The sequence below is a fragment of the Harpia harpyja genome, chromosome 11 (genome assembly GCF_026419915.1).
Source record: "Harpia harpyja isolate bHarHar1 chromosome 11, bHarHar1 primary haplotype, whole genome shotgun sequence".
NCBI classification, from domain to species: Eukaryota; Metazoa; Chordata; class Aves; order Accipitriformes; family Accipitridae; genus Harpia; species Harpia harpyja.
The window spans coordinates 42,835,009-42,857,235 of NC_068950.1; the positions used below are offsets into that span (position 1 = coordinate 42,835,009).

General features: G+C 41.5%; 1 protein-coding gene across 2 annotated transcripts; it reads left to right on the forward strand.

The window, feature by feature from the left end:
• Positions 1-6,755: 6,755 nt before the first annotated feature.
• On the forward strand, positions 6,756-20,306 carry USP1 (ubiquitin specific peptidase 1). 2 transcript variants are annotated; one of them, XM_052802639.1, is made up of 9 exons: positions 6,756-6,871; positions 7,279-7,517; positions 8,691-8,814; positions 9,171-9,278; positions 9,824-9,984; positions 10,465-11,177; positions 12,320-12,490; positions 13,629-13,830; positions 18,706-20,306. In XM_052802639.1, exons 2-9 carry the CDS (start codon positions 7,348-7,350, stop codon positions 19,436-19,438), a joined length of 2,382 nt encoding a protein of 793 aa, XP_052658599.1. In that variant the 5' UTR covers positions 6,756-6,871; positions 7,279-7,347; the 3' UTR covers positions 19,439-20,306. The 2 variants fall into 2 exon arrangements, with proteins under 2 accessions (XP_052658599.1, XP_052658598.1); XM_052802638.1 differs by lacking the exon at positions 6,756-6,871 and adding an exon at positions 6,880-7,010.
• Positions 20,307-22,227: the final 1,921 nt, after the last annotated feature.

Below are 22,227 nucleotides of genomic sequence, written 5' to 3' on the forward strand. Positions count from 1 at the left end.
AATTGCACAAACTCGTCCTGTTGAGTCGTTAGAAACCAGGCAAAGCCCTGGAGAGGTCCCGCTCTCAAAGGGACTGTAGCTCTACAGTGGCCAGATTGTTCCCATTTGCACCGAAACAACAGTATTGACGTTAATAATGGGTCATGAAATGGTTTGAGATCCTCTGGAAGCAGATGTAGCTCGTCAAGTAGGAATAGTTTGGGGTTTGTGACGGTCCCAGGCTGTTTGCCGTGGGAAGAGTCAGATTTCCTTCCCAGTGTAGTAAAGTGAGTCGGACAATTTGTTCCTGTGTTTCTGGCTGTGAGAGGGGGCAGAGCTTGCACGAACTGTGGATCACCAAACAATAAGAGCCCTAAATACTCATTTCTATTCCTTCTACCTGAAGCCAGTCCTTCTGACATTCGATAGTCAGCATTCTCATTTTTGTGAATGGTTTCTTACCTTTCCTACTGCAGGGTGTTTGACCGAGAATCGTATTCCTCAGGAATGAAACAGGTTTTGCTAATGTGAACAGCAGAGAGCCCAGCGCAGGCTGCAGACCTCCCTGCGCGGAGGTCCCTGGGTGATCCGAGCCTGCTGAAAGAGCACATTGTCTGCATACAATTTGCACAATGTTCACAAAATTCGCAGAATAATTCTGACAATACAGGAACCCTGACAGATTTATAGGCCTGTCACTGATATGGCTGCAGGGTTTGGAAGTTGCTATAATTTATGTGATTCAGCAACAGCTAGAGGTTGTGGAGGTTTTTTCCTGCAGGGGATAGTGCTCTGTACCGGAGACTTCCTCCAAGAGTCCAGAAATCCCACCTCTGGGGAATCTGCTCTTTCCACGCATTTCATATGGTTATTTTTGGCTGTGTCTGTGGAGATTTCTGGGTTCCCAGTGCAGCTATTTTTATAACATATGGCTGTGAAGTCTATAGTATTAGACATAATTTAATCTTGCATGTTTGTGTGTCTCAGGACTGTATGTATGCAATTACTGCCTCTTGCACCTGCTCCCTCTTTGGCCTGTATTTGAAACACTCCTTTACTGCAAGAAGCCGAAGCTTGGGAGGCTTCTAGACAACAGTTCCTTTATTGAGCGTGCTAAGCCGCCATAAATATTTAATTAGGTGTTGCTCTATTTTTGGAGAGATACAGAAAAAAAAAAAAAATCCTCATTTCCTTACATTTAAACAGAACATTTTCCTGCTGGAAAAATTCCCCTGCATTAACTAGTGACAAGGAGCCATATTTTAAGAGGGTGCATAAAAATTTGAGAGGGTGAAATGTTGGTGAAGAGGAGATTTCGCTAAGCTGAGGGTTCTCTCCTGTGGTTCTCTAGGTGGGAAGGGAGGCCGTCGGATGGCTGGTTTGGAGACGGAGCTCTGCGGGTGCCTTTCGGGCAGCACGGCACCGTGTCGGGCTGGTGGGTGCAGGGGTTTCCCCATGAGGGGAGCTTCTGCTTCTCCTGTATTTGCTCTCTAAAAATAAGTCACGGCTTCACTGGTATTTTTTAATGCTGAGTCACAAATCGGCTAACCAAGCTGTCCTGGGTATGCCAAGTGGTGACATTGCCTGGAGAGATTCGTGTGCCGTAAACCTTCAGATACAATGATTACCTGGACTGTAATTACAGTTGATGTATGCACGTATATCTGTGTAAGAAAGCAAAGGCAGAGGTGTGACTGCACTACCAAATTTAAAAAACCAATCAGCTGATGGAACTGCAGCTAAGATTTCACCCCACCCATTAACAAAGCAGGTCTCCTAGGAGGGTTTGTTAAAACGAGCAAATTATGAGGCCTCATTTCATGCTCCAAATATTACCTTGTGTCACTTGACTTGAAATTGCCTCCAGGAATGCACAGTAAATACCAGGAATGAATCCTGACTTCTCCTGTTCTAGTTCTTACACTCCAAAGGCAGCTCGAGTCTTGCTGCCACCTGTATTAGAAAGTCGGTCTGATTACCCGGTGTGGACAGCCCATCTCTGCCGTGTCCTCGATTTCTTGTCTTGTGGCTTCCCACCCACCCAACCTCATCTCCTCGACATCACTTCTCTTCATCTTGCTGATTTCTACTCAAGAACCATCTGAAAATTCCCCTGTCCTTTTCAATGGTTAAAAAAAAAAGGACAAGATTAGAGGACCAAATTCTGAAATGCTGTAACTGCACTGACCTCAAAGCCACCATTTGATGGCACAGAATTAAAATTAAGTACACCAAAATCAACAGCAATTAATGCTTCAATGAATATACAATTTAGTTAAAAAAATACCATGCTCTGCATATTGTGAGCAGTTTTCCATACAGGTGACAGAGGGGAAACTTAAAGATCACTCAACCACAGTGTCTCTTATAATTATATTGACTCTGTCTTTAGAAGCCAGAGAGAACTAATTTACAAGTAAAGATAAAAAATGAAGTATGTATGGTTTGGTCAAAATAATGATGATGGGGAATTAGGAAGCAATTTGTGAGTATCTTAAGGGAGAGAAATTATTTGGAGCAGGATAAGGGTTATACATAATCAGATGGAATTACCAGTAGAAAAAGTAAAACACATTCAGGAAGAAGACCTGACACTGAGATCTACTGGGCTGCACAAGAGACTCCTCGTCACAGGATGACACAGAAGCCTCTTTGAACGGGAGCATTTGGAAACAGACCCCATGCCGTGGAAAAAAGAGCAGGTCAAGTTTGTTGCAAACATGTGCTGGCTAAGTATTCCGAGAGGTACTTTACTGTCTTGTACTCACTTGATGTATTGGTTGTGTGGCAGATGATAGATACATTTGTTGATTAAAATAATCATTATACCTATTAAAACTGAGTTGACTACTTCATTAGCCAAATAAAATGTAATGCACACAACAAAGCCCCATAACTACCGCGTGAAAAGCTGTGTAGACTTCCAGTCTCTGCAAAAATACTCTCTGCTAACATCATCTCCCTTCCCTCTTTCACTCAGTTACTGCACCTGAGAGTTAAACCATGAGCCTGTAAACGTTCACAAGCCTAACTTTAAACCCAAAGCTGGGCCTTGCAAAGTCACTGATGGTGTTCCTAGGCACAAGTATACCAGAAGCTTACCTAACGTTTGTACATGTGGACTTAGATTCTCAGACTGTAAAATCCTTGGACATAAATACTCTTTTATCATGTTTGTTAAAGCAGATGATAGCAAACCACGCACTTGACGGGGTGGACTTTTATTGAAATGCAATACCAGTAAGTAATAAATGGCCTTAGTCATGCCATTTGACTTGAGATCTGTCAGGACGCGCTGCCACATCAAACACGAGCCTACCTGGAGCAACTGGACTCCTGCCCTTGGAGTTTATTCCAGTCTGTTATTGATTCAAGGTCCAAACACTTAAGAGATTTCATCCTGTCTTATCACACCACTCTGTTGCCACCATGATCTTGATTGCCCGGCACCTTCCAGCTCTCGGTGAGGCGACTCCTCAGCCGGCCACTCAAACTGGCAGCGTGAAGCAGATCTGATGGAACACATTACTAAGCAACCCAGCACTTACATGACTTCTCAGCACCACCCACCTGGGTAAGACTTCCTTACGCTCGTTGTCTCATACAAAAGAACCTCTGTAGTCCTGAGGGTCTATTAACTGCAGTTGTCGTCCCAAAAGTGGGTTTTGGTACCCGGTGTGGCATGAGCCAATCTCACACACAGAGACGAGCTATTGTTTATTACAAAATTGTGCAAGTTTGGGTGCTAGGTGCTAACTCCACAAAGCTAGCACACCTCGGTATTCTCCGGAGTTCCTTTTATATGCATTGTTACCAGTTAGTAGGTTTCCACAGACTTCCCTCCAATACCGACTGGTTAGTAATTTGCATATGGTTACACAATCTTTATTCTTACTACGCATGCTCTATGGGTAAGGGTCTCCGCCTGGGCCAGGGTCTCCTGCCCAGTGGGTGTGATTTTTAGTATTATAATGAGGGTAATTTGCTTAAGGACGCAGCTTAGCTAACTATCCAAAATTAAGTATAAACATGATAGTTAGAATATGTATAGTTGACATATTTTCCAGGATGTTCCTCCTTCAAGGATAGCCAACTCCTGATTAGAAGTTCTGTAACTCATCGCTTCTGACAACTTCAAGGACGGTCATCCTGATCCTAGCCATTGTGTACATATTTGGTTTCCTTAGTATGTGCAACATCTAACGTCACTAAATTCTTCATCAACTTTTAACCCTCTACTTGCTTAGATAACACAGTTAACTGAAGGCAACGTTTGCTAAGTGGAGCTAAGTGTCATACTGCAGAACTCCGGTCAGGAAATCCAGTGACTTTCGATGGGAGCTCAGTTATCTAGCCAACTTCAGAGCTCTGTAAATCCCACTAGCCAAGTAAATAGATCTTTAGGTCAATATACCCCTTGAGAATCTGAACCTTGGCTCCTTGGGTGATGGGCCTGCACGTGCGCAGGTATACGAGGATATTTTACCCTGTAAGAGAAAGCGAAATATGTATAGTAAGGATGTATATGACTGTAGGAACATATATAATTTCTGCCATAGTTCATCTGTATATTTAGGGATATTGATCTGCAGTAATCGTTAATTCATGCAGCAACGTAAAAAACGCAGATGATTGCAAAGAACTCTTAAAAATAAAATTGCTTTATAAACAGTTTAGACTAAGCGCTAGGCTTCTGATTTTGTTCTAGCACTAACGCATTTTACTCAGCAAATGGCAAAGTTATACATTGCTGTACAGGAAATATACAAAAAAAAAAGCATACATGAATCATGAGGGAACTGCCTGTAGGGAGGGGAGTAAAATACCCACAGATGTGGACAAGGGAGTATCAGTGCTAATACCTTTTGAAAAACGGTGTGGATCTGCGGCAATCATGCGTGATTTCGTGGCGGTCCAGTTTGCTTTAGTATTTAGCAGACAGCACAGTGCCACGCTCGGGGAAGGCAGCAGGAGTTTGTCCCGGGGTCCTTCAGCTCTGTACTAAGAGTGCTCAAATTTAGGGTAACTCCGCCCAAGGTGAAGGGATGCTAAGGCCTAGGTCTGGCCATGGCTTAAAGTCGGTTATGAGACTAATCCTATGAAATACCTTACTGAGTAACTTAGAAAACTTTTACAAAAGTTTTCCAGTGGAGTCATGGATGCAACGGCAGTAAACAACTGTGTTCTAGCTTAACAGGCTTTTCTTTTAATGCAATTGTTAACACCAGTGCTTAAAAAGCATGACTGCTGCATGGAGTTCCTTAGTTCTCAAGATAAAAGATGAATCTTTGAAAGATTTCTGACCTTTTGGGGCAATATTAAATTACACAGCATCACAGTGTATAGACTTAAAAGTAGCCAACTCATGTTTCGTAAGGAATATTTACTACAGCAATGCCTCCATCATGCTTCTCCCATCTCCCGCTATCCAAGTCCTGCCAGAGGAGAGCTGTGAAAAATGTACGACCTTATATGGAGCAAACAAAGAGCAATTTTCAGAGCCAGATGAATTTGTGAAATATGGAAGCCATCGTGTATGTAAAGATGAGACCTCGTAATTCACATCAAATGAAGCCACAAACTAATTATTGAGGCCTTTCATCACGAACAGAACGATTGTGTGTTCCGCAGATGTTCGCTTTGTTGCAATACTGACATTAGATTTAAAATATTTCATTCTCTTTATTGAAAAAATGAAGGTGCACTTCTCTTTAGGTTAAGCATAGAAAGCATCAACCGATGGGGTCACACAGGCCTGAACTTTACTTTGATACATTTCCAGAGGTAACAAGATGTATTTTACAACCTCTCATTAGTTTGACTGTCAAAGATTTTTTCTTTAAAACAAAAACGTATCGTTAGCCTGGTGGGGGAAAAAAAAAGTCTTAGCTTTTCTGTGGAAAGGGGCCTTTGTAAACAGCGCGATGAGTCTATAGCTGCCACACATATGTGGCAATACCATAAACATATTTACTCCCAACCATCGTCAGCCCGAGTCACTCGGACGTTGTTTATACACAAAGGTTTCCGCTGACCTTCTGGCACCGTCCCGTCAGGGGGCCAGTTCTCCGTAGGGCCCAGTTTAAAGAGCAGAATGGAGCAACCTACAGCATGTTCCCACACGCCACCTTCTGCGAGCGTACCGATCCCTCCACCAGGACTTTTTCCAGCCCTAACAGCCCACCCCCCCCCCCCCCAGCCCACGGGCCTCGCTCGCCGACGGGCGGCGCCGAGCCCGCCGAAGGGGCTGCGGCCCGAGGGACCCCGCAGGCCGCACCGGCCCCGTTTAGACTCTTTTGCTTTTCCGCCCTCAGCCGCCCGGCTCCGGTTGAGCTGTGTCGGCCGGCCGAGGTTCGGCCGGTTACGGGGCGGCGATGGCGACCGGGGGGGGGGGGGACCGAGCTCCCGCCCCGGCCGTTACCTCAGGCCCCGCTCGAACGGGGCCGCCATGGGCCGCGCGCCTCTCGCTGTGATTGGCGGAGGCGGGGAGGGGCGGGGCTAGAGCGGGACCAATCCACCGCCTGAAGGAGAGGGGGTGGGGGGGGGTGTCTCGGCGGAATGGTTCAGCCCAGCCGCCTCCCCTTCCCTCCCCTTTCCCCCCCCCCCCCCCCCGCCAGCCCGAGCCCTTTGGCCAGGCCGTTAGCAGCGCCCGCGCGCGCCCAGCCAGGACCCCGCGGGCTGCCCGACGCACTGCCTGACGGCGGCGGCGGCGGAGCCGCGGCGCCGGCGCTGCCCGGCGGGCCCGTAGAGAAGCGTCGTTCGACCGGCTGAAGCCGGTGGGCTACAGACCGTCCGGCGGTCGCTATGGCCCTTCGTTCCCGGCGGTCGCCGGCGGCGTCTTCCGTTCCGGCGTTCGAGAGGGCGTCCGCGAACGCCTGGGCGCGAGGAGGGGGTGAGGGCGCGGGTCCTGGCGGCGCGGAAAACGCGCCAAGTTTCCCGTGGTGTGGGGTAGAGCGGCGCCGGGGCGCCCCGCGGTCTCCATGGCAACCGGCGGGCGGCGGCGGCGGCCCGCGCCGCGCCAACATGTAGCGGTGAGGGGAGGCGGCTCCGCCGCGGCCGCCATCCGCGACCCACGGGGCCGCGGGCCCGCTCCCCGGGGGCGGGGGGGGGGCCGGGCCGGGTGCCGCCGCCGCCGCTCCGTCCTCACAGTCGGGCGGGAGCGTGAGGGCGGCGGAGGCGGGGGGGAGGGGGGGGGGTGTTGTCTCCGGGGCCGCGGTGTGCTTCAGCGCCCGTTGGGTGCTTCGCGGACCGAAAGTAAATGGCGACTCGTGTGGTGTTTTTTGTGTGTTTTTGTGGCAGGTGTGAGCGGCGAGCGCAGCTTCCCGGCCGGGCCGGCCGCTTCTCCCGCTCGCTTGCCCGCCAGGAAAGATGCCCGGGGTTTTACCGAGTGACAGCACCGGGCCTGCGAGAGGGAGCCCCTCGAAGAAGAACCGGCTTTCGCTGAAGCTCTTCCAAAAAAAGGAGGCGAAGAGAGCGCTGGATTTCACGGAGTCCCAGGAAAATGAGCAAAAGAGTTCAGAATTCAGAGGCTCCGAGATGTGCGTAAGAGTTTCGCGCCGAATAAGCGTTGCTGGTTGTATCGCGAAAGTCGCCCGGTGGCTGAACGAGAGTTGCGTTTGGCGCAGTGGGTGAACCACGCTGCTCCGTCCCCTCGTTTAAGCTGTATATTCTCGCAGGAGTATGCGCTTGAACGCGCGCTGAGTAAACCTTTAAGCCAAGTTAATCAAACTGAGCTAGCCGTTCCCCACAGTGGATTTCTATAACTCGTTTGCTTCTAAGGAAACAAGTTTGCCATACTGTGGATGTTTAGCTGGCTGGCACAAACTTTGTAATAACTTGAGGAAGTTAGCTTATTTGAAGTTAAAACGAGGTAGTTATTCTGATGCCGAATCGTCGAAATTATAGTAAAATGTAGGGGTTTGCAAAGTGAGTTTTAATAAAAAAATATAGCGTTTTAAAGGTTATTTCTGCTGCAAGTAAAAGAATCGATCGCGCTGCTTACAGTTGTTCGTTAGGGTGTTTCAAGCCCTGAGCAGATCTGTCAACTCGTTTCATTGCAGCTAGTGAGGAAATTTAAATGGGAGAAATTGCTTAATCATGGTCAATTACAAATGTGTTGGAGACTTTAAGGTTTGGTTCTGTTGTGTCAGTACGGTGCATTATCACTGTATATAATGTACCAGGTTCATTGGTTCGGTTTTTCTTGGTTTGTTTGGTTTTGGTTTTTTTTTCTGTTTTTATCCTTTTGGTTTGCATCCGGAAATGAAGTGATGTGAATCTGGAGCAGGGGACAGTAATAGAAAATATGTGCTAGGGACATTTTTCTTAGCGCTGCCTTAGGAATGAACAAAGACCATACAAAAGTATTTGAAGGAGAACTTTTTTGGTTCCTTAAATCGGTCTCCTGATATTTTTTGTAAAATACATATTGGAACTAACAGCAGATTTACCTGCTTCTTGTAAACCTGTCTGGTTTTGTGTAGGTTGCTGAAGAGAAGTGTTACGGTTGAGCAGTCTGTATTTGAGTGCCCAGAGCAGCCATACGGAGATTCTCAGAAACGCTTTGACGTGATTTTGATCTGTGTATATTGGGCATTAATTCTGTAAGATAGCTCTGAGATGGTAGATGGCCGGGAGGGGGATGTGCATGCATACCAGAAGGAGTAATTTTCAAAAATTGCCTCTTACGCACTGTTTTCTCTGCTTAATAGCGATCAGGTGGTTCCTGCAGCACAGCCTCCCTCGCTTGTTAGCTGTGAGAAAAAAGACAACATGTTGCCTTTTGTGGGCTTGAACAATCTGGGTAACACTTGTTACCTTAACAGCGTACTTCAGGTAAGCTCATGTTCAGGGGCCTCGAAAAGATTATTTTCTTTTGGTTAAGCACAAGTGGATGAGATTCGCAGTTTGATAGGACATAGATGTCTGGATGTAGTATGAAGGGAATCTGATTACAGTGGGGAAAAAAAGATGATACTGCAGGAAACGTGTGCACCGTAGGTTGCCTCGGTTGGGTCATTTTTCAGTTTACATACTCTGGGCACCTCCCTGCTATGAATAATCCTGCATCTTTGCGTGCTGTGCAGCAGCCTTGGGAGATGCAAAGCTAGTTTGATCGTAAATGTGGATATGTATGTTGAGTAACTTCTTACTTTACCAATTATTCTCTTGTTTTAAACGGTTGCTTTCAGGTATTATATTTTTGTCCTGGTTTTAAAACTGGAGTGAAACATTTATATAATATCATTTCAAAGAAGAAAGAATCTTTGAAGGATGAAGGAGAGCAAAAAGCAGAGAAGGTAACATATCTCGCTACACATTCCTTTACTTCTGATTTTGCAAGCGAGGCTGTGTGCCAGGAGTGTAATGAAAACTAACTGTTACTCCTTCTGTTTGCCAGGAGTTTTGCAGTATTGTTTTCTACAGTGCTATTTCAGATAAAGATAACATTTGAGTTGTTTTGAACTTGTGTTCAAACTTGAGTGTTCAGAGTGTCGGTAAACTTGTAAGCACAAGTCTTAAGTTTAACAGAAGAAATTCGAGAAGATACCTCACCATGTTTCTGACATTAAGATAATTATGATACAGTACTTTGAGTGGATGGAAATCGGAGTTTGCGCAAAGATGGTTTGGGTTTTTAAAGTACTGGCTACTCTGGCTTTTATATTTGTTTGCTACGGGCAAAAGAGCAATATGTTGTCTGAAACTTACGTGCTTCCCATAGCAGAGAAAAACAATCTGTCAAATGTCTGTTAGAAAACTAAGTGAGGGCAGGAGAGAAAAAGTTTAACTTGTTACAGGCGAAACTGCAAATATTTTTATTCTTTTTATATTGTTATTGCAGGGAAATTGTAAAGAAGATCCACTGGCAAGTTACGAACTAATCTGCAGTTTGCACTCATTGATTCTTTCAGTTGAGCAGCTTCAAGCCAGCTTTCTCTTAAATCCAGAAAAATACACAGATGAACTTGCTACTCAGCCACGAAGGCTACTAAATACCCTTAGGTACAAATTATCTTAAAACACATTGTCGGAATTTTCACTTGAAGTTTTGAGGACATTGTACAGTAGACCACAGCATTAAGAGGCTTGTGGGAGGTAGATGGTCTTAAATTTGGGGCATCATCATAGGAAGTAAGTTCATCGTGTTTATTGTTAGCCCTATGGTATCATAAATTTGGAAGTAAATTTTCATTTTGTGATAATATAATTTAAATCCAGACGTGGATTTAAAACAGTACTTAGCCTTACGTATGTAAGTATTCTCCTTGACCTGAGGAGGACAGCTACAGGGTTGCAATTGAATGCGCGTGTAAACGCGCAAGGCTGTAGCTACCTTCTGTGACAGAGGGGACTTCTCTCTAGGCCTGGAGAGGATCCTCCCCTGTTTTTATATCTAAACTCCCTAATTTGAATCTCAAATCACGTTAGCCAGTTAGCAAAGAGTAACTAGTCTTCGTTGCTTTGCTCCTTTACTTTTAATAGAGAGCTCAACCCTATGTATGAAGGCTACTTGCAGCATGATGCCCAGGAAGTTCTGCAGTGTATCCTGGGTAACATTCAAGAAACATGTCAGCTACTGAAGAAGGAAGAATTGAACAAACTGCCCATGGAAGAGCCTACAGCTAAACTGGAGGAAAAACTTAATACTGAGAGCAATGGAACTGGCAACCCTGCTGAGGAGGAGGATAATGTACCAAGTACCCACGTTGGAGAGACAGCTGAAGACAAGCTACTCAAAGGAAATGGGAAAAGAAAAAGCGATGCTGAGGGTGGCAATGCAAAGAAAAAATCCAAAGTATCAAAAGAGCAGATTGCAGCAGAAGAAAATCAAAGACAAACCAGGTCAAAGAGGAAAGCAACAGGAGAAAAGCTAGAAAATCAGACCGATGCCATTGCCAAGTGTTCCAGTGAAAATGAGAGTGCAAAACCAACACAGAAGAAGTCACGGCTTAGATTAAACTGGTTAAAATCTTCATGCAAACAGCCTAGTATTCTGTCTAAATTTTATAGTCTAGGAAAGTTAACTACAAACTTGGGATCCAAAGACCCAGGGAAAGAATATGATGACTGTGAGCTTGAAGAGCCGTCTGTCAAGTGTGAAAACGGTAACAACATTAAAGAAGAATACCAGGAACCAGCGTCTCCTGTGGAAAGCCATAATGAAAAAGGAACTGAAAAAGAACCAAAAAAGGAAGGTTGGTGAACAAGTGTATGGGCTTAAAATTGGTATGATTAAGAGATTACTATGCGTGGGAAGTCAGCCTTCAGACTGCATAGCCAGCAGAGCTCTCTAAATACAAAATTACATTTTCAGGAATTGAAAAGATTTTTATGAAAGGGAATTTATTTTTTACACGTTTGTAATTTTTGTTATAACTTGACCTGTTTAGCTTAGATCTTAAGAGGTATTTCTCTAACATTGTGTAATCATTGTACAATCTAAAAAAAAAAAAAAGACATATATTACCAGGCTTGTATTATCACTAATTTTTGTTATCCGTAGAAATAGCAAGTGAATTCAAGACGTAAAGGAAGGTTACTGCCAGGAGCAAACGGAATCAAACCCCATTGGCTCTGGCTTTGTGTCCCAAGTCTTTACAAACAATATCCTCTCCTTCCCTCCCTGTTCTTTAGTCCTTCCATATTTCCAGCCTTCCCAATAACTAGGAAGGACACGGAGGTACTATATATACTAATTCGCTGGCAGGTACGGATTTTCTTCGTGTAAATGAAACAAGACACCTGTTGAGGGAAGGGCCTCGGTATGAATTCAGTACTTACTAATTTGGAATTTTCTTTCTGATCCACCTACCAATTTTTATAAAAATTTGAACGAGTGCAGAATCTTTTGAGATCTGCATTTCTTCAGCAGATTTGACTAAAATTGGCCAACAAGTTGAGAAAGTATTGGAGGAGAGGACTGAGAATAAATAGAAGCCAGTCACAAAAACACAAGTGTGATGTTCCTTGAGGAGGCTGACAGTCCATACTAAGAAGGCAGTGCATTGATGACAAACACAAATTTTCCAGAATGTGACACGGTCACACTTCACGTATGAAACAAGAACCTGATCTTAAAACAGAAATTAAAGTTTGAGGGCCAAGAGAAAGAGGCTCCCTGTTTGGTTACAAGTAGGTGATACTGTGAAAATTGCATGTGATAAGCAGCTTTTTTTTAAATTTTTTTTTTATTTTTTATTTTTTTTTATTCCTATCTGGAATCCCTAAAAGGCCACACCTGTAACACAGTGATTTTTCCAAGAAGGATAGCCAGGTTCTGAAGTGTCTTTTGAATAAAATGCATTTTGATAAGTGATCTGGCATATACTTTCTCTAGGTACAGAGCTGGCTGTTTTTGAACTAGTGGAGAAACTGTTCCAGGGCCAGTTAGTACTGAGAACAAGATGCTTGGAGTGCGAGTGCTTTACTGAAAGAAGAGAAGATTTTCAGGACATCAGCGTTCCAGTGCAAGAAGATGAACTTTCTAAAACTGAAGAGAGTTCTGAAAGTAAGTAATTATCGGAAGGGGTTGCTATCTATGTTTGTGCTTCAGCCAGCCATTGAGGAAGGACGGTGCTGTAGTTATCAAGGAACACTGCTCCTGCTTGCGCTGGTTAAAATTAGAGGCTGTTCTGTTACGTCTTGTCCTGATTAACTTTAAACTTTGGAAACACAGTGCTGATAATGTAGACAGATCCGGGCAGTATTAACATTGTTTCAGATCTTAATGCATAACGTGGACTGCTTACAGTCCTTCACTTACGTACATGTTTTCCTGCTTATAAATAGGAATTTTCTTTGATTTGGGTCTTCCCTTTCTTCCTGGATGAGAAATTCTTCTGCTTTTTCATCATTTTATAAGAAACATCTGCATTTTTTCTCAAAAATAAAGGAGAAACCAGCTTCTTTTGTTAATTTACTGTAAAAAATTATTTTTTTCTGGATTTTAGACTGTCGTTAGCTTAATAGTGTGTTTTATGTTTGTAAACGTTAGTCCTCTGGTACCTTTCACAAATTTTTGTGATCTATACGTAGTTTTTAGCTATTTTCAAAAGTAAGCACGGCATCAATACATTTTGAAATCCAGAGCTTTAAATAAATTCATTTTAGTTGCCATGGACTTAATTTGGAGCAGCTATTACTATTTTTGCCTTCCCTGTTTTGCTGAACGACTTCAGAGTAAAGTGTGAGTGGTGGTGTTCATATGTAAAACGCTCCCAACAGTGTAGGTGATCTTGTCCTCAGCAGTGTGAAGCTGTCGGGGGAGGCAAAATGTAGAAAGTGAAAGGGAACTTTCTGGTTATTTTGGAAGTTTGCCTTAATGAGTGAAATTCTGGTGTCAAATACATGCACCCAGTTCCAGACATGGAAGCAGAATTACTACATGCGATCTAGAGACAAGCTTTGGGAAAACCGTAGATTTTAAGTAATAATACCCATTAAGTGATATTTTCATCACTTCCTGAAATGATTCGAAAATTTGAGAACAACTTCTGTTTCATACATACTGAGTGTTCTTTACAGTGTTGACGGTAGGTTTTGAACATGTCTTAAGTTGACGTATTTTGTTTTGTTGTTATTCTGGTGGGATGCATTGGAAATGTAAATAATGGCGTATCTGTGAATGTAATGATTCTCTTTTATAGTTTCTCCAGAGCCAAAAACAGAAATGAAGACTCTTAAATGGGCAATTTCACAGTTTGCGTCAGTGGAAAGGATTGTGGGAGAGGATAAATATTTCTGCGAAAACTGCCATCATTACACAGAAGCAGAACGCAGCCTTTTATTCGATAAAATGCCTGAAGTTATAACAATTCATTTGAAGTGCTTTGCTGCTAGTGGCTTAGAGTGAGTATGCAGATTGACTATATTACGAAACGGTGTGCTGTTGGAAGGGAAGTCTTACCAGAAGAGATGAAAATGTTTTATAACTTTTCCAAAAGCAAAAGCAGATTTCTAGATTGAAATTAACTTAAATCAGTGGGGTGTGGCCCCTAATTTCATAAAGGCTTTCTATTGTTACAAGTAGTGGCAGAAATAATCTCCGGGAGAATATACTTTCATGAGACTTCTTAACAAAAATTGTTCTATGTATATTTTTACAACAGCCTGATACCCTGATGTTTCTTAAAACTTTACTTTTAATATCACCTGCCTGTGTGAGTTTAGAGGCAGGTTTAAGTACTTTAGCAGAACAAGTAGTGAGAACAAAACTGAATTTTATGGTCACAGCTAGTAGTACTTTGGTCTCTAACTGAACATGAGTAGTAAAATTTGGGAAAAAAATTCAGGAGATACACATTTTAAAGATCTAACACACAGTACAGAAATTCTTTAAAATACAATAATATCAATGTCATTGATGTTCAACTGCTGAGCAATCAGTTTGATGTTATATACTGTAGGAATCCTGATTTTTTGAAAGAGATTATTCTTATGCGAGTGGTGGGGTTTTTTTCATACTTAGGAATTTAGGGATTTCCTTTGGGAAGGGAGGAAAAAAAAACAACCAGAAAAACCCTCCTGTCCCTGCTATGGTACTCTACACAAATGAAACAATGCCATGACACTTTATGCACAGAATTTTGCAGTAAATGCTATTTTTCCACTGAGATTCAAATAATGAAAAATGACAGAAGGCTTCATCAGGAAAAACTTCTCGTTAACTATAAAATATTACCCCAGATCCTTCAGAAAATTGTTACGCCATTAAGTGCGTTTTTGAGAATAAGCATACCATTTTAGTAACGTTTGCAGACTTGGCCTGTATTTTCAGCTTCTCCTGGTATTCACTAAAACATAACTTTCGCTATCTGCGTTAACTTTGCCAGATGCAGCAAAAGAAGATAAACTTGTGTTGGTTTCAGCATCCCCCTAGCTGGCATCTGTTCCAGAGAGCCAAACGCACTACTCTGCCGCAGCCTGTGTTTTATAACCTGATGGCTAGGCGTAGTTCTGAGACTTAACACTGAGCTGCTTTGTGATGTACAGTAAGTTATTCAGGCACAAATTAGTTTGGCCTTTTTATCCACCCGGTTCCCTGCGGTTTGCATTTCCCTGTTGGTTGGCTTTAGACTTTCAGAGCCACCTTGCCAGCAGGAAGTCTAACGCGTGAAGTCTTCCATGGAATTTAGTTGTGTCACCAATATATTTTAGAACTGGAAGTGTACAGGACCTTTGGCACTATACAGATAAAAAATGTAAGCTGACAAGTGACTTGTCAGAGGACGCTCTATAAACAAGTGCTGATAACTGTGGTCAGTATAAATCAATCAGATTTGTAAAATTACTCTTGTCGAGGATTCTATTAAGATACTTTTACAGGTAGTTTGCTAAGATTGTTAAAACTACAGTTCTCGCTCTGCCTGTTTTTAGTATTTGTTTTTAGGAGTATCTGGTGTCTACTGAGAAAGTGGAAAGGAAACTTCCTCTGTAATGTCGGCTAACATCTCTTCATACAAGTCTAGGACCATAACACAGAAAATTGTCTTTCTCATTGTTCTACGTAATATTTGACTGTCACAACAAGGCAGAGAAAAGTTGCACGCTTTTTAAAAATCGTAATGCTATTGTTGAGTAGCCCTTGATGTGAGATGGTATCCTGGCATGATTATAGGCTGTTCAAAAAAAATACAACCTGAGATGGCCACCTGAAAGGAAACCTGAATATTGTCTTCAGTTTGCTCCTACATTTGCTACTTTTTTGTTGCTATGAAGAAGTACTTGCGGCTTGCAGGTTAACCAGCCGTCTCCTGAATCACTTACCTCTTCTTCTGTCCTGGCAATCTTCAGGTCCTTGCTCCAAAACACTCAGACCTATATCCGGGTCAGACTGAATCCAGTCTCTTGTGGTGTTCCTCATGTGTCCTCTGAATCATGTCATACATTTTCTGCCAAGTGCTAGCAGCCAGAGATTAAGGAATTAAGAGTGGAAAAATCAGATGTAGAACTGGAGTCAGTGATGAAGCTGAAACTGCTTAGAAGATTGTTTCCCAGTTTTGGGCTTGGACATTTTATCTTGGACAAAACCATGTCATTTCTAAACAGCTTGATCTGGAGTAATAAAGCACAGCTGCAAATCAAGTGAGGAAGAGCCAAGGCTAGTAAACCAAAGCACTGGCTTACTCCATAGTATCCAGAGTCACTCTTACGGTGGTTTTTGAACAATGATGAAGCTTCCCCCCATTGACTTACGTAAACTTGTAATATTTATTGTAAAACTACTACTCTCTCCATAGATGAGACGGCAATGGTTTGCCCTAAAAGTAATAACAGACTATTTTGCTGGCCTTAAACTAAGATTTTTAAACTAGGAATCTTCATGCAACTTCTCTTAGCTCCCATAAAAATTTTGAAATCTTGTCTGCTTCCCAGTTGTGCTCTACTGAGTTTTCAATAAATGAAGAGAAATGAAGCAGAGGGGAATGGTAATGTAAATATTTACAGTTAGTAGGGATTTGCTTCATCTTTTCTAGATGCTGGCTTGCAAAGTGTTTGGCTTTTTAAATAAAGCAGCCAGTGTGAAAATCTGCTTGCCTGGGGATGAGTAATTCTCTTTGGCAAGTGTGTGTGGGGGGAAAAAAAAATGCTAGGCCATGTGTGCTCAGACTGGGAAGGTATTAAGAAGAAATGTGTAACTGGTAACATCTAATTAAGCATTTTCACTATATAAATTTAACAATTGGTGAGAAAATTAGATTTTTTTTGTCTTGTGAAATGCTATCAGGTAAGAGCAGATGATTTTTTTTTTTTTTAAAAGGCTTACTTTACATTTTGTTACAGTCACGTTTGCTCATTAGTGACAGCAGGCCTTATGCCACTGGAAATCTTTTGAGTATTTCACATGTTTATGTGTTAAAAGCGTTGCAGCAAAATAGCTTTAGTCTTTAAGGGTCTATAATAACTTGAGGTATTAATTCAGTACAGTGGGTAAAGTTCCACTAATTTATGGCCTCAAAAGATGTAGTTGCAGAAATCAAGTTTGTTGTGTATGAACTACTGTGCATCAGTCAGAGGAGGCAGAGTATTTGGCATGCAATTTTTCTGTCTTCAGATTCTTATCATTAAGAAGAACAAAAAGCTAATAGGAAAAGATTTCCTCTCTTATTTCCTCCTCTCCAAATCTTTCTGATGCTGGATCTCATTCAGAAGAAAGGTAGAGCCTGTTTTTTAATGTTTTATGTTAATATGATTGTCACAGTGTGCTTGAGTGGAACTGGATTTCTGATCTAGAGTATCAGCAAGCAGTTTCTCTGTTTCTTGACTCTCTTCTGAATATCTCTATTTCTGGCTACTAATAATAGGGATTTTCAGAAGATTTAAGTTTTATTATTTCTGATGATATGCTCTTTTGTGTTTCTTTTGGTGTAGTCAAATGTTTATGGTAAGGCTAGGTCTAAAATGAGATTTCAATTAGTTAGACTTGAGTGACTGAGGACAGCTGTGTGTGTGTAAATGTATTTATGTTTATAAGGGTTATGGCTGTGAACATTAGCGAAATGCTTAGAAGTGCAGCAGAATCAAAACTAAACCCAGTAAAACAAAAGTAATACTCTGTTACTGCAATTAGGCTTATACTGTTACGCAATATCTACAATTGCCTTGGATTAAAGATAGTTATTCTTCCTTATGATAAAATGCAAGTTGAATAATAGTAGTTAGTGCTTTGGAACATGTTTTACAGGGTTTGTCTGCATTCCCCTGTATTTTTTCACTACAACACCTTAACAGTTGAGCAAGACTGAATCATCACTGAAATCTATTAGGACATCATAACATATCGTTAAATAAAGGGGTTAATTAAACTGGGCTGATGTAATATGTAAATCATGTAAGATCAGAATCATTCAAGGAGGTTAATACACAATAATGTAGAAGTCCCAACACTTACTTTCTTTTCAAACTCTTTAGAAGATCCTTATTGTAATGAAAGGACTTAAAACTTTTCTTATTGTAAATTTGTGCACTATGAACAAAATGCTAAATATTTATGGAATACTAGATGCTTTTCCAAAGTAAATCAGCTAGATAATTCTTTAAAAAAGCTGAATAACATAGCATAGTTAAGGAAGAATCCCTAGTAATAAGAAAGTGTTAGTAACTTACTCATCCTTAGATAACCATTGGCGGTATACTACAGTGCACTAAGATCTGAGAAAAATTACTTGCTCAGTTTTTCTGAGTGACATTAAAGCTACTTGAATGTAAAATAAATTTGTATTCCTTTATTTAGTAAATTACTCTTTCAAAGCTTTGGAAAAAAAACCCAAACCAACCCTTACTTCAGCCTTGGGTGTTGAAGAGTTTTGTTTTGTTTTAATTTGAAATGCAGGATGGTGTCTGGGAAGAAGTGCAAGTATTCGTGCATAAAAGCACAAATGATAACTGAACAATTAAGTTAACTCCTTTTATCGTCACTATTTAAAACTTAACTTTAGTTGACACTTTAGAAAAGGGCAATCTCTTAAATAATTAAAATACATAGTTACTAGGCTGTAGGATGTAACATTATACATACTGGTAGAAGGGTCTTTACTGAACAGGGGTGCCTGGGACAGATGCTCATGATAAGCAAGTTGAAAAGTGAGCAACTTCTCGCATTCAGATCACCCATGTCTTTTTAACAGAAGGAAAAGAATATAGGTACAATATATGGGTCACTTAAAGCAGTATTTATTGTGAGCTGTTGTGGCAAGAGGTCTTAACTTTATCTTTCTTCTAAAGGTTTGATTGCTATGGTGGATTATCCAAGATAAACACTCCCTTATTGACGCCTCTCAAACTGTCACTAGAAGAATGGAGCACAAAGCCGACCAATGACACCTATGGATTATTTGCAGTGGTAATGCACAGCGGCATTACAATTAGCAGTGGACACTACACAGCTTCTGTCAAAATTACAGATCTTAATAGCCTAGAGTTAGATAAGGGAAACTTCATCACTGACCAAATGTACGAAATGATTAAACCAGAACCACTGAATGAGGAGGAGGCGAGAACTGTTGCTGAAGACTACGACGACGGTGAAGTCTCTTTTAGAGTCAATGGAAACGCACAGCCGGGTAAAGTTCTGAACAAAAAGAATATGGAAGCTGTTGGACTTCTTGGGGGGCAGAAGAGCAAGTCTGACTGTGACCTGTACAACAACAAACCAGCTAACCCTGAGAAGTTTCTCAACGTAGTTACTGAAAACAGAAATCCCGAGTCTAGCAGTACTAACGGGAGCGCGGAGTGCGGCACAGATCACAGCGAGCAAAATGGCGTTGCTTCCAGTGGACTAGAAAACAAAGCTCTGTACGTACTGCAGAGCCTGAAAGAGTATGAAGGAAAGTGGTTGCTTTTTGATGATTCTGAAGTGAAGGTTACAGAAGAAAAGGACTTTCTGAATTCTCTTTCTCCGACATCGTCATCTACATCAACTCCTTACCTACTGTTTTATAAGAAAATTGTAGAGTGATACTGTATTTTGACTGTAAATACTAGGGATTTGCATACACCTATTGGTCTGGTTGTTTGCATCAAAACTACCTGGAAGAAGCAGCTGTTTGTTTTTGAAGCTACTGGATCATAATGTTTCTGGTCTTTTTGTTTGGTGTAAGTGGCTCAACTTGAATTAACAAACCACAACATAGAACTTAACTCATGTAATAACTTTTATGCTGGAGAATAGTGATATTACCTTTTAGAAATACCAATTTGTATAGTTCCTAAATGATGCCTACAGTACACGGTAGTGGTTTTAACACAACTCTAGGTCTCAGACATGCCTATTGTATTATTAGCTTTTTTTTTTTTTAAATAAAAGTTATTTGTATTCATATCCTGGAGTAAATGTATATTAACTAGCAAATTTCATCAGAAGTTGTGTATTTTTGTAACTTGGGCAGTAATACTTCATATTTAGTCTTTGGGTAATTGACGTGGTTTATTCTCCTTATCCAGTTCTATACTGCTTGGTGCAACTCGAAGCACAAGAAAAGGGTCTTGTAACCTCGTTTAGTGTATTGGGAGGAACTGAACTTAATAGAAATGTTTGAATGGTCTTATTTGCATCTTGTTGCATAGGTGTTAAATGGGCAAAGTGTAAATAGGTGTGATTAATACTTCAAAACAGGGGGAGCGTGTAGTGTAATTAAAATAATTTTGTACTTTTAAGAGTAAAGCCCTCTAATATGCATATCTGTTTGGGTGGATTTGGAACTTAGTGGTGATCTTATAACAGTTAATTTGTACTTAGAGCTCACTGAAATATGGGAAAACAAAAGCATTTGGCTTTGATGCTTTGTTAAGAATGTATATATGAAATAAAAAATTTATGATACACATCTGACTAGATCAGACTTTTGTCTTTGGAGAGGGAAAAGGGGAAAGTGGTTGGGCACTTACTTACAAAAAGGTTGGGAAACTATCTTAGAGAAGTGGATGATTTAAAGTGCTTTAAAAAGTAACATTCTTTTGTTTTTTAACTGATTCTTATACAGCGTATCCTAATTTGAAGGCACTTGATGACTAGAGGTAAGGTTCAGAGGCAAGGGGAAAGGGAAACTATTGTAAAAACAAGTGAAATGCTTAGCACTAAATACTAGAGATTAAAATCCCAAATCATCTATTAGATGCTGAAATGTTAAGGTGAATCTTATAAACTGCAGACAATTAAAATCTTTCTTAAAAATATGACACAAAGTAGGATGTGTGTTTACTTCTGCTGTCATAGGATGGATGGAATGACTTTAAGTGCTGGTGCAGAGAGAGACAAGGAAAGATTCACAAGATGTGAGTATGCCCTAGTTTTCTGGATATATTTAAACTTTTTCAATTACAAATTAATTTATTTACAGGAAAAGCCCTAGAAACCTCTACCTAGTTTATTTTGCAATACTTAGGTTTTTTACAATCTTTTATTGTAGTGTTTATACTACATTAACGTAACTCATGAAAAATACCTTTAGTGTATTTTCCATGTTATGGTGGAACTCCAGTTTTTGTACAGGTCTTGATTTTGCAGTATATCCTAGATGATGATATATTACCAAAGTATGTTTCAGTCTAGACAGCTTGTACTGTCAATAGAAAACAGTGTAAGAAAGGCTGGACTATAAATTTAGAGTTGCTTATAAACTCATGCTGAATAGATGCCCGTAGTAATTATCTTCTGCAGAGGAGAAAAATCTGGAATTACAAATACAGTAAGACCTCTCCCAAAGCATTGTCACCATAATAAGTAATTTCATTGTCTAAACCAAGAAATAGCTACATTGAAAAAAACCCAAACAAACCTGTAATCTTACCTTGCAAGGGTAGCCAAATCATATTACAGAAAGCTATTTTTTACTGCCTGCAGTATGGAGTTTGCTGAATTTCAGCCTGCAAATGAAAGTTTGTTTTTCCACACTTGACCCAAGACTTATCTTTTTCATTCAACTGCAGGAACAGGAAATGTTCCAAGGAAACAAAATACCATTATTTGCAACAAAATATTGGCTACAGTGTAATCGAAGGAAGACCCAGATGTCTTCCATCATACTATACAGCTTGAGAGAAACATTCTTTGTAGGCAGCTGAACAGAAAACACAAATCAGCTGGAATATGCTGAATGAAAAAATACTCCTCTGGCATATGGATAGATAGTATGGGGTGGGTTTTTTGGAGAATTACTCAAGTAAAGCACTTGCCACCCTTCCTGAACTAGGCACTTGCCACAGTAAATAATGTCCTGTATGGCACATGGCCTGTAGTTTGCCACAATGGAAAACAAAGTGTGGCTGCCCAATCTTAGCTTTCCACAATACTGCACTCGAGTTCTACGCAGTTATCGAGCTGTAAGTACAGCTAAGCCAGTCAGATTGATGTTGACATGGGGCCATCCAGTAAAATCGAAGTGGGGGAATGGAAAGGCTTAGGTTAGAGAAGTAGTTTTTCTTTACGTAAGGAACTCCACACAGGCTTTCCCATGTTATAACCCGTAACACAGAACTAGTTCAGGATTGCTTGTCTTCAAGGGAAACGGTCAGAGACCGGCACGCTGAGAAAAGCGCCTCGTTCACGTTACCAAAAAGCACCACCGCTATGGAGCTGTTGGAACAAAAGAGCACGGGAGAAGGAGCAAAAATTGGCAAAAAGTACCGCTCTCCCTTCCCCTGCGCCGTCCTGCTGGGTACCAACCACCCCGCCGGGGCAGGCCATGCGCCTACAGCCCGTGGTGGCTCCCAGACCTGCTCAGCAGTAAGAGTACAACCATCCTGCTA